The sequence below is a fragment of the Alosa alosa genome, chromosome 22 (genome assembly GCF_017589495.1).
Source record: "Alosa alosa isolate M-15738 ecotype Scorff River chromosome 22, AALO_Geno_1.1, whole genome shotgun sequence".
NCBI lineage: Eukaryota > Metazoa > Chordata > Actinopteri > Clupeiformes > Clupeidae > Alosa > Alosa alosa.
In genome coordinates, this window is record NC_063210.1 from 5734987 (window position 1) to 5747906 (window position 12920).

The 12920-nt window shown below is 42.7% G+C and overlaps 1 protein-coding gene across 1 annotated transcript; it reads right to left on the bottom strand.

The window, feature by feature from the left end:
* Nucleotides 1-412: 412 nt before the first annotated feature.
* ghdc (GH3 domain containing) lies at nt 413-12315 on the bottom strand. The gene is made up of 10 exons (XM_048234127.1): nt 12010-12315; nt 11267-11569; nt 10220-10416; nt 9436-9750; nt 8214-8511; nt 4966-5155; nt 2195-2266; nt 1766-1899; nt 1498-1586; nt 413-1131 (listed from the first exon to the last, which is right to left on the bottom strand). The coding sequence occupies exons 1-10, from the start codon at nt 12101-12103 to the stop codon at nt 910-912; spliced, it is 1914 nt and encodes a 637-aa protein (XP_048090084.1). The 5' UTR covers nt 12104-12315; the 3' UTR covers nt 413-909.
* Between the last annotated feature and the right edge of the window lie 605 nt (nt 12316-12920).

The following is a 12920-nucleotide window of genomic DNA, read 5'->3' on the forward strand; positions in this document are numbered from 1 at the left end:
CTTCATTCTTCTGACAACGGAACATCATATAGACCTTTAAATATTAGTGAATATTAATTTGTTTGAGTGAGTTGAACACCACTGTGATTTTCCACCGCAAGCCCAACTGTTTCAACTGTCAGAGGTATCGTCCTTAAAGGAGAATTCCGGTGTGATATTGACCTAAAGTGTATTGAAACATGATACCGAGTGTGAACGTATGTCTCATAGCCCATCTCGGCTTGTCCCCTGCACTCCAAAATCTGGCGCTAGTTAGCCGATGCTACCAACAGCTTTTTCAATAGTGGTGCTTCGGCATCGGGCTAGCCATGCAAATAAATCACTGTTTTACACCCATTTACGAGGCTCAATGTATCTCCACACTTCATTGGTAGACTTCCGAGGGCCCTGACATTTAAAACGAGACATTGAGAACTTTGAAAAAGCACTGGTAGTTTACTTAAGCAGAAGAAATAACATTAACAACGTAAGGCAACTTAAATCGATAATGAGAGAGAATCTTGTCTCTCACCTTGTGCCTGCAAGAATTGGATATATCAACACAAATGAGTCAATTCACTCAAAAAGTTATAAGAAAACACAGAATTGCACACAGGTATGGTTGCCATCATTTTGCCAGTGAGGATACCTTTGCTGTAGGTCTAATACCTCTTCAGTACACAGCCTGTAGCCAGACAAAAGCAGATGGCCATTGAAATGTCTTTAACAGGAGAGCTGTAATCCTCCTAATCATTATGGCGGCCACAAAAAATGTGATAACAAAGTGGCCCTGTACAGTTTATTCTTGTCTCTCCAAAACTCACAGTTCCACTCATTGCTGGACCTGGCAAACCCACTAAGGCGTGCTTTGAGCTCCAGCTCACTAGAGGGAGCCAGTCTGTGATACTGGGCAGTGTATGAACCCATCTCTCAGGAGATTGTCTTCCCAAACAGGAAGTCGGCATACTCCTTCCTGCGGATGACACGATGCATCTTGAAAGTGTTGGGCGAGGTGTTGGAGTAGGACATCATTTGCCCCTTCAGTTCCTGGAACGCCCCCTCCCTCACCAGGTGCACTTTCATTGGTCCGATGCTGCCTTTAAATCGGAAGGACTTGTAAACAGCCGACTCCTCCTGAAGACAGTGATCGAGCTAAAAAAAAACAAAAAAAGTATATTTGTTTTTGCTAGCGCAGAAGCATCAAATATGTTATTTTATGTCTACAACCAATTTACAGTTAAATCAGAAGGAGAAGAGCAGAAAAGCAACTTAACAAAACAGAGAGAAAGATAGAGAGAGAGAGAGATTGAGAGAGATTGAGAGAGATTGAGAGAGAGAGAGAGAGAGAGAGACGTTGAGAAAGAGCGAGAACGGGAGACGTGGACAAAGTAAGAGGATGGCTGGAATGGAAAGAACACTCACACGCTCCAATCCCAAAAATAAAGAGGTTAGTGTCCACCTCACACATGTGAAAGTAGCCTCTGTGGAGGTGCTACTGACAGCCACGTTGTGCCTCACCTTGTATCTCTGCTCCTCACTCAGATCCCTCACCCCCTTCAGCTCTAGGAAGACCTGGTAGTGAGGCTGGGCCCCCCCAGCACTCTCTCCTACATTACAGAGGAACAGAACATCACTAACACATAATACTCATTCATAGAATTCACATCTCATAGTTAATCCAAGGACAAATATATCCAAAAAGGCTGATTTATACATGACTCCTACTGAATAAAACTACATCTCAAAGTGCAAAGCCATCCTTTTGTCCTGGTTAAAACTATGTTACCCAGAATGCCGTTCTCAGCACAGCAGTAGTCCACCAGCTTGGCTCCCGGCCACAGGGGCAAGGTGCGCTGCAGAGCACCCAGGAATACAGCCTCGGACACCTTCTCACCTCGGACATTCAGCATCTGACCTCGCCTGAGGGGTGTGAACAAGTTAAATTACCATACGCACACACACATACACACACACACACACACACACACACACACATCACTTCACATATGTACACACACACAAATGCACACAGACATGTGCACACACACCCACATCGTGCACAGACACGTACACGCACATACATATACTCACTCACAAATACACACACACACACACATGCATGCACATATCACACGTACATACACACACAGAGGGATACGACCAACACAAATCACCATACACACAGACAGAGTGTGAATGACTTGCTATGAATTACCTATACTGAAATTCCACCACAGGGCACTTGTTGTGGAACCCAACAACCTTGATGATGTCCCCAACACGATATCTAGAGAGAAAAAGCCAGAATTTCAAAACATTGAATATGAACTATTCTCAATAAAGGAAATCTTTAACAAACAACACCAACAATAAAACTGTAACGCTTATAATCACATTAAATGTTAGTTTTGTTTCTGACTGACTGGATCTGCTCTCCTAGTTATTTTAATTCAATAATGATGTACATCCCCAACCGCCCACTGCGGTCTTCTGATGAGCATCTGTTGTGTCGACCAGTCATAAACGCTAGGTCTAATTCAAGACTCTTTTCCTCAGTGGTTCCATGTTGGTGGAATGAGTTGCCCAGTGCTCTCCGTTCCTGTGATAGTTTTGGGTCTTTTAAGAGGGGTCTAAAGACATTTCTGTTCAACATGCACTTAGTTCTTTAAGCGCTTCTTATGCATTGTGGTTTGTATAATATTGTTTTATTTCCATTAGGCTGTTGATTAATTTGACATTATTGTTTATTATTGATATTCTCCTTAATGTAGTCTTACCATGTTAGTGTTTTTATATTATTGATTGAATGGACATTATTGTTTATTATTGCTTTTTCCCCTCATTTTCATTGCTTACTTTATTAGGCTATTGATTGAATTGACATTGTTGTTTTTTATTATTGCTATTCTCCTTATTATAGTTTGACCTGTTCCCTGTTAAATTTGAAATATTATTAGGGCCCGAGCACTAGGTCGAAGCCCTATTGTTTTTGGAAGGATTATTATTATTATTATTATTATTATTATTTGTTCACCGTCTTGGAATTTGGCACACACATCTGGTATGACAATGGCTACACAGGCATGAAGGCTTGTCCCCGGGCGTGGCCCAGGGACTCAGTAGCGCCCCCTTAGGTGATTGATCCAGTGGTTGGCACATACTTTCAGCTAGACACACCAAATTTGGTAGGTGTGTGTATATCCCCAAGATGAACAACTTTCGTATGTACAATGCATTAGCCACGCCCAACAGGAAGTGAGGTATTTGAATTTTGTGCGAACTCAAATGTGAAGAATTGTGATGGCAAAAGAGGTGCTTCCCATGGGTGAAATTTGGCACACACATCAAGAGGTACCGTGAATACATATGGGAAAAGCCTTGGCACTGGGCATGGCCCAGGAACTTCACAGCGCCCCCATATGTCACTGTGACTTGTGGTTGGCATATAGTTTTAGATACACACACCAAATTTGGTGGGTGTATGTAACTCCCAAAAACAATCAACTTTTGTATTAAAGGAGAACTTGGCAACTATTTCAACATAATAAACCCGTTTAGAAATCATTTGGATGGTTAAATGACCTGTTCCGGTGAAAATGGTGACATTTCCCGCTGCCCCTAACGTCCCCAGGCGGAAAACCAACCTTGCAACATTGAGACTACCGTCCCGGAAAACTCGTTTAAAATCATGTTTCTTACCTTGTAACATTCACATTGTCTGCCGAACTTATGCTAACCGTTTTGCTAGCTTGTAAACAAATCCATGTGCTTTATCGTTACCTTTTTCCACAGTTTCAAATAGCATAATTCACAATTTCTCCAGCAGAGGGAAAATCCTGCCAAGTTTTCCTTTAACATGCCATTAGCCACACCCACAGGAAGTGAGGTAATTGAGATTTTGTGTGTTGTGGACATGATCAATTTTAACATACTCCTCCTAGACGGTTGCTCCGGTTTATGTGAAAGTTAGTAGACATGATGCCAATATGCTTCTGATTCTAAATGGAGAAGCTTTTTTTGATATGTTGTAATTTGACGAAATGGCGAAACTATGAATTTTAATACCCTTCCACAAAAACAATAAATGTGTCTTAATTCACCATGCATGGCTTGCAATGTTTTAAATTTCACAGGTTATTGAATACCATGGTAATGACAATATTCACAAGCCCATAATCCATATTTGGCATAGTGCCACCCACTAGCAACAGAAAGAATGACAAGAACACTAATGTCACGTGATAGATTTGAACGTACTCCACTTAACAGGTTAATAGATATTATGATTATGATAATATCTAGACACCCAATCGGCCTGCCTGACATAGTGCCACCACCTGGCCAAGCAGGAAATGTGCCAGAAATGGACAATGCCTTAAGTGATTAATCTGAAAGTTTACAAAATTTTTGGATATCATTATTGTAATGATATTTACATGTGTAATATCCATGCCTAACATAGCGCCACCATCTGGCCAACCAAAAAGTGTATCAGAAATGTTCTTTGCTTCAAATGAATGATCTGAAATTTCTCAGGTTAATATATATAATGATTATGATGACACCCAATGGGCCTGCCTTGCATTGCGCCCCCACTTGGCCAAGCAAGTAAATGTGGCAGAAAATGAAATACAAAAACAAATAGCACACACATCAAATATGTACATTTCACAAACGCACCACGTCGGTGCTTTGTTGGATTCCGACATGTCACGGGTTGCGGCCTGCAGGTGCTCGGAGCCGCCATTGCCGCTTGCGGCTGTATTATTGTTTTTGTATTTGTATGTCGCTTTGGACAAAAGTGTCTGCCAAATCCCATAACCATATCTTTCCAGAATTACATCTTACATGCATCTTATAACAGAATTAATTCAATAGCTATCAGTTAAACACAATTCAAAACAAAACAAAGTAATTAAATATGTTTAGATATCATAGAAAAAGATCCTCTTCTCAGTGTCAAGTTCCCAGTGGAGCGCCCCCTACCTGAAGAGTCCGGAAGCGTTAGTGACGAGCAGCTCATAGTTGCGGCCCTCCTGCACCTGGTCCATGAGGAGTGTCTGTGGGTCCTCCTCATCCAGAGATGCCTCGGGCAGAAACTCGCAGAACATGGAGCGTGGACACAACAGGTACTGGCGACGCTCCTGCTCAGGCCACAGATTCACTCCTATAAGACCTGCACACACACACACACACACACACACACACACACACACACACACACACACACACGGTTTGGTTTCACACTTCACAATCCTCAATTGTCATTCATAATCTGCAATTAGGCCTAGTTAGTCCAGAGGAGCGTTCAAATTCAGCGATCAGTGGTGGACATTTGTGGCAAACATATTTACTCCATGTTTTCTCAGAACAGTAAAATTGTAATGCTTTTTGTAAACATACCAATTTAAGACAGTAACCCTTTATCCAGTAACTAGTGAGGGGAATTGTGTAAATTTAGGAACGATTCATATAGATTTTTGCAAAAGGTGATTTTTTACTTGCTAGGATCCCATTGAATACAAAACAACCTGTTTCCAATTTTTTTTTCTTCATTTTCAGTGCCAAAAGTCAAGATGGTGGACAATATATGCAGAAAAATAATATAAAGGCTTAAAGTGGTCAACTTTTTGATACATATACATCTAATAAGGTAGACAAGTCAGATACAGACTATTGTATTGCATCATTTACCAAGAAATTTGGAGAAAAAATGGAAAATAATGACAAAAAAAAAGAAAAAAATCTGCATCTTGTTTCATTATTGATGAGTTCAACCAAACTTCTCCAAACCAATCTGCTCCAAAGAATCTTGACTCACTGTCTTTTTAATATTGGTGCACATCTCCTCAGAGCCTTCACACCTGCAAAGTTGCGTTAATGGTAAGTTGTTACTCTTGCAAGAACACCTACTGCATTGGCTGGCAAGACAACAGCACTTCACAAGCTCCACAACAGCCTCTGGTGCTGGTGGAAGTTTTGACAGAACAGGAGCCCATTGCCCATCAACAATTTGCCTCCATCCCAGTGATAGTGAGTCAAGATTCTTTGGAGCAGGCACTGTATCTTGTGCCCAAACATTTGCTTGCCTGTGTGCTCTGAGAATTTCAATTTCAATTTCATTTCACTTATAGAGCGTCCAAACATTACACATGTCTCATGGCGCTTTACAGTGTTAAACATTCAGACAGAGCTCATGAGTAACAGGGGCGAGGAAAAACTCCCAAGAATTGGAGAAACATATAGGATGAAACCTAGGTGATGGTAGGGCAATCATAGGGATGGGATTTCCCTAGTTCCAGAGTTTTTCCACTCCCTGGTTGGGTTTTAGAGTTTTAAACATGTTCCACCAAAGGGCTTTAGCTGTTTGAAAACCATGTTTTGAGGAGCTGACACACACATTTGTGCTATCCAATGTGTGTGTTAATGGCACCATGCTATCCAATGTGTGTGTTAATGGCACTGAGCTACTCTCTGTTGATTGTTCAGAGGATGCTGTTTCTGAAACCAGTCACAATTCATGGATGAAGGCAGACCATATGCAGCATTAGGCTTGCATATAATCAACAAATTCATATGTTCCCACAATTTCCTGCAAGACCTGTTAACAAAATTATTGAAGACCAAAGAGCTCATTGTGGACTTCAGGAAGTCTAAAGCTAGCACACACCCCCATTCTCATCAATGGGACTGAAGTGGAGTGTATCACCAGCTTCAGATTTCTGGGTGTCCACATCTCTGAGGACCTCTCTTGGACCCTCAATACCTCTACCCTGATCAAGAAGGCTTACCAGCGTCTCTTTTATCTGAGGAGGCTAAAGAAGGTCCACTGGCCTCCTCAGATCCTGGTGAACTTCTATCCCTGCACAATCAAGCGTATCCTTACCAACTGTGTCACAGTTTGGTATGGCAACTGCTCTGCCCACGACTGGAAAACACTGCAGAGGGTGGTGAAAACTGGCCAACGCATCACCGGTTCCTTACTCCCCTCCATTGAGGCCATCCAGGGCAAGCGATGCTTGCATAAGGCGCACAGCAGGTTCAGAGGAAGCTTCTTTCCTGCAGCTGAACTCTAGCTCTGCATCCAGGTGACAACCAACCAACCAAGCCCCCCCACCCCCGCCCAATGCCTCCTTGCCTGTGCCTGTTGAGGTATCCACGACCATGGCAACCTTGACAGGGACAACAAGGAGGCAGACCCCCCCCCAATGTATGTTGTTCATACATTGTTCACATTACATAGCCATATTTATTCTGCTCTTATAAGGTAACTGCTAATACACTGCACATATTTATATTACTCTAAACCTCTCTACCTTACATAAATCAACTGTATACTACGGTCTACACTGCACTATATTTCTTGACCTGTCTATGCGCCACCTGCCTATATTTTGTATATCACATTGCACTTTTCTCCTTTTTTGCACTTCTGGTTAGATGCAAACCACATTTCGTTGTCTTCATACTTGTACTCTACAATGACAATAAAGTATAATCTAATCTAATCTAATCTAATCTAATCTATTGTGGTGAGTGCAGAACATTACTTTAATTCAAATGATTATTAGGTTATGTGAAGGAAACTTTTAAATCAGTCAATGTGTTTTTCCGGATATGCCAATAAATAGCATAATGGTGGTTACACCCATCACTGGTTGATAATCATGACATCTCATGTCACCCATGGTCATATTTATTACCTAAGTCATTACATTTTATGAGAAAATGTATGTATATAATGATAATACCTAACATATATCCATTTAAAATGTTTAAAAAGGCGATTATTTGCAATTTTTGGAGATATATTCGCCATCTTGGATTTTGGATCTGTGCAGTCCGGGAAAAAATTGGAAACAGGTTTTGCAAACTATAGGGTCTGAAGAAGTGAAAAAACATAATTTGCAAAGATCTATATTAACTTTGTAACAGTCAGTAACTATTAACTTTGCTTCAAATTAGACCTGCACAAAGACTTGCCACCTAAACACACATATGAATAGCCATCAGGTCAATTTATCATCCTACCACTACCCAAAACACACACACACAGACAGACAGACACACACACACACACACACACACACACACACACACACAGACACACACACACACAGACACAGACACAGACACAGACACAGACACACACACAGACACAGACACACACACACACACACACACACACACACACACACACACACACACACACACACACACACACACACACACACCTTCAGTGGCTGCGTAGAAGGGGGAGTAAAAGGGCAGCCCTTTGCAGTAATGCTGCCTCAGCATCTCCCCATAAATCTGATTGGAGCCCGAGTCCACGGCCAGCACCAGGTTGAGCTGGGGCCAGACCCGCAGGACGATGCCCTCGAAGCCGCCCTCTCCGTGGGCACGCAGCTCCGCCGCCCGCCCCGGGTCCGCCGCCACCAGCTTCTCTAGCGCCGCCCGCACGTCCGGCTCCAGCTGCAGGGCTGGGTTGACCCGACCCAACTCTATATCGGTCAGCAGCTCTTCCCAACGCTCCTGTGAGGGGACACACACAGAGGACCCCAAAACCAAACTTACAAATACTCAACACACACAAACCCACAAACGTACAGATATTACAGATCTCCTCACAAGCACAAACTTACCCGTACATATAGTATATATCTTTACATAGCCCAGACTTACCATCCAGTACATGCACAATATCCCCCTCATATAATTTATCTTTATTGATTTGGCTGATGCTTTATCCAAAGCAACTTAAACCTGTCAATGAAATGCAGGGCTGGAGCAGCTCAGGGTTAAGTGCCTTGCTCAAGGGCATAGCGGTGGCAGGTGGGGATGGAACTTTTCATGTGAGACCACCACAATATCAATACAGTCTATACGCCATTATGTCCTGCTCTTACCATACAGTACGACCGACAGACAGACAGACAGACAGATACTTTATTGATCCCTAAGGGGAAATTCAAATATTTCTATATATCCCCTCATATTCCGTCCACTATGTCCTAAATTACAGAATATCTCCCATCTGTCCCACCCTATTACTGATAAGGCCTTCTAACCAGTCATGGCTGTCAACGCCAGCCAGTGTCAAAACATGTTGATGGATAGATGTCTTGGCATTGGGTAATCCCATACTGAAATGTCTTTGGTTCAACATGCTCCTTCACAAAACTGCTGTATTTGAGGTTGCCACTCACTTGAGTAGACATACCAATGACAGAGACAGCCACCATGTGTTCAAATTGGAGACCGATTCTGCACGGTAAGTACTTTCTACAGTCCGACCATGTGTAGCAAACAGAACATATTTCCAGTTAGGTCCACCCAGAACTGACTGATATTTGGTTAAATCTGCTACAGCTTGTTACAGCTGCTTTTGCCATGAACTGACAATGTCCAGGTCTTCTATTAGGACATACCAACCTCCATTGTAGTCACAGTATTTACCTGCAGGGCCCTGAAGGCGTAGAACACTGTGGAGGCGAAGTTGGACTCTATGGTTCCCAGGCTCCGGTCCTTGAGTGCGAACAGCAGGTGGAGGTAGAGCGCGTCCCTCTCGCTGGGCACCCTGAAGGCGGGCTCCGGGGTGGTGTACAGGTGGAGCAGGTGGCGCGAGGAGGCTGGTGTGGAGGAGTTGGGCCCGATGGGGATGCCCGCCTCCGAGTGGCGCAGCGTGGGCATGTAGAAGAGCTTGAGCGTGCGCTGGAGGCTCTCGGTGGCAGGGAAGGCTTGCCGCATGGCGTCCAGACACACACACACACCCTGCAGAGACAGAGAGCGGGGGGAAAAAACAACACCACCAAAATCATCATTTAAACATTTGACCTAATTAAAGGTGCTCTAAGGCATGTTACGCGGTTTCTAAACTAAAATATTTTTTGTCACATATAGCAAACATCACCTCAACATCCGCTAGTTGCCTGTGCCCTCAATACACTGTAAAAAAATGTGGTCTCTTTGATAGCTTTGATAGCATTTGAAAAAATATGAAAACAATCTGATGTGGCTTCAAGGAAGACAAGAGAATATGGAACTGAGTGGTGCGCCACACAAAACAGCCAGTGGGCATGTATAGTCTTGTTGGCATCCCTTTCCCATACATTTCTGGTCCAGACTTCAAACGAGTTGTCTTCCGACTGCAATCTCTCATCATGTAATGGCAAACTCATTTATGACAATGAGAGAAACATCCTTGAACCTTGACCTTTGACCTGACAGGAAGGAAGCACACCTGCAGGAAGAACTCGGTGTTGGTGTCCTTGGTGCTCAGCAGCATGCTGCTTTGGCCTGACGTTCCTGAAGTCATGGCCAGGATGAGCGGACGCTCGGCGATAAGGACTGACTCCTCACCCGCGGCCACCCGCTTCACCAGGTCTCGGTAGTGCTTGTACTCCGTCACCGGGTGGCGCTGGCGGAACACCTCACAATCTGCAGTAAGGGCAGTGAAGGTGAAGTGACACAAAAGACACACATTGAAATACAGTACAATACAGCACCAATACAAAACAGTTCCACACAATATGTTGCAATACAATAACATCCAGTATAATAAAACACAGTTCAAAAGACATAAAAGCTATAAAAATCTAAAAGAGATCAAACTAAAGAGCCAGAAAGGGTTGATATGTTATATGCTATATTGTTATATGATAGACTACACTTGTCTTGCTTAACAGAATGCACCATACTTTCAGTAAAATATTGTAGTTTTGCATGACGCTACAGAGCCCTGACAAGGTTTGTGCCATTCTTCCACAAATACAATCCACCTAAAATAACACATGCAGTCCGTGTTTATTATGCCAGCGTACATATAAGAAAGCTCACATATTGTTTTTTTTTTACTCCTGGAAGCCAACTAAACTAAATAGAAGTTCAATCTAAACAACTATATAACCACGTGAGAACGAGCCATGGAAAGGCAACCAACCAGGCATGCTAGATTGACTGTAACTCAAAGGGGGGCGGGACGCGCCTTCAAACTTACACAACGTTGATTCTCACTCTTTTAACCTTATTCAATCTCGACAAAGCCCAGCAAGCCTCAAAGTAGCCTATATGTATTTTGCAATGGCACATTTATTAGTTGACCTACTGAGTGGAATCAAATGCGGCATGATGATGAATATATTTTCCGAAGCGACCGTGCAGAAAACGTGTTACCTAACTGCCTGCAGCAGCAGGGGTCTATGAGCGGCTCTCTGGAAATGCAGTCCTCGCGTATTGTGTTGTCCTACTAGCACCATGTGAGTGTGTGAGTGACAGAAAGTGTTATCACCTTTGATAGAACTGAAATCGTACTGTTTCCCATACAACGTGTTAGCGTTCTTTTGCAGACGTTTCAGGAGCGTCTCTTCTTGCGCACGCCGAATGTCATGTGTGTCAGTCTCCAGTTTGGCTCTCTGTCTCTTCCCCAGCCAGCCCACCACCTTGACGGCGAAATATTGGCTTAGAAGACCGCCGACTGTCCGGTTCTCGCCCTTCACCCTCCATCTGATATCTCTCCAAATCAAAGCCATTCCACCAAGGGACAAGACGCCGAGTGCAGTTGGTAAAGGACGCACCATCATAGATAGCCTTCCTGTTGCAAAACAGAATTTGCAGTTGTGTTGGCTACACACTCCACGCGATGGCGGTGTAGTACCATTTTCTACAAACATTGTATGAAAGTAGAATCCGTTCCCTGTTTATAGTTTTCTTTCTCTTTTTTACATCCATCACGCCTACATAGGCCTAATCTGAGATGGGAAATGAACAATCCAACCTTTGTTTACACGAGAAACCTACTAACCTACAGTAACATAGTTTAATCGTATAGAGGTCTGATGTTTACAATAAGATACCATCAGCCACTATGAAAACACACATGTAAAGCAGTCTTTAGACAACACTAGGCCGAAATAGTTCGTGCTACAGAGGCTTTTAACAGCTGTTCTCGTCATTAAAACAATAGCCAAGTATAGCCTTTTTGTTTACAGTAGATTAGGCTACATCTTAGACAACGCAGTTCTGTTATCTTACCAAAACTTTGAGCAACTGCAACTATAACAGCGAGAATCCCAAAAGTCCCCGAGTAGAAAATGACTTTAGAACTTAGTTTTTCCATCATCTGCATAGTCGTGCTTACAAGATCAAAAACAAAACGAAACAAAAACTTTCATTGTAGGCTACGCAACATTGTACGGCGAATGTTTGCCCGAATGTGCTTCTTCTCACATTGTATGTAGTAATCTAGCCCGAGTGGGAATATTGCGGGTGTTGCACGCAGGAAAATAACATTTGTTTGTAAAATATTCTTTACTTCCTTATTCCACATCTCTTCTTCTGACATCATACGCACGCATGGACCCGATGATGTCACCGTTACCGCCCATATAATTAAGTGGCAACTCTTCTGTTTTCTTCTTTATGGGCCTGTAAGTATGAACTGTGAATTAGCTTAGATAAAGGTTTAGAGACGAATCTGATAAAAGTAGAAATATGATCAGTATGACACGAAAAAAGATAATGGTTTATGATTACACTGTCTCTGTCGATTGTAGCTTAGTGATGTAAATGATATGTGGGCTGAAGTGACCTAAGAACTCCTCTAAGTGATTCTGGATCTGTTTCAAGATGATAAACTTTCACATTCACATGCAGCTACACATTGTGTATTTGTTTCCAATAGCTTAGATGTTTGTGTTATTTAACAGCATGGAATGGAAGAACAGCAGTGGTTTTGTATAGAGCTTGCCAATGCATGTTTTAATTCCCCTTAAATAACTCCTCCAAGAGTGGACCATCTAAATCTTCTCACTACTGCTATCATGTGTTTGAGGGAAAAAATAAAACCTTAGGACTTGTAGAATCAGAACCAGAAGATGGTGTGTGACATCAATTTTTTCTTCACAGCAGTTGTGCACACACTCATTCCTCTGTGCCCACACGCA

Bases quoted from the DNA above. Each gene is read 5' to 3' on its own strand.
- ghdc (XM_048234127.1), bottom strand. From the start codon at position 12,103: ATGCAGATGATGGAAAAACTAAGTTCTAAAGTCATTTTCTACTCGGGG. The intron at 9,751-10,219 runs GTGTGCTTCCTT...CTGTCTCTGCAG, and splicing joins ACACCGAGTTCTTCCTGCAG to GGTGTGTGTGTGTGTCTGGA. The intron at 5,156-8,213 runs GTGTGTGTGTGT...GTGTGTGTGCAG, and splicing joins CTTCTACGCAGCCACTGAAG to GTCTTATAGGAGTGAATCTG.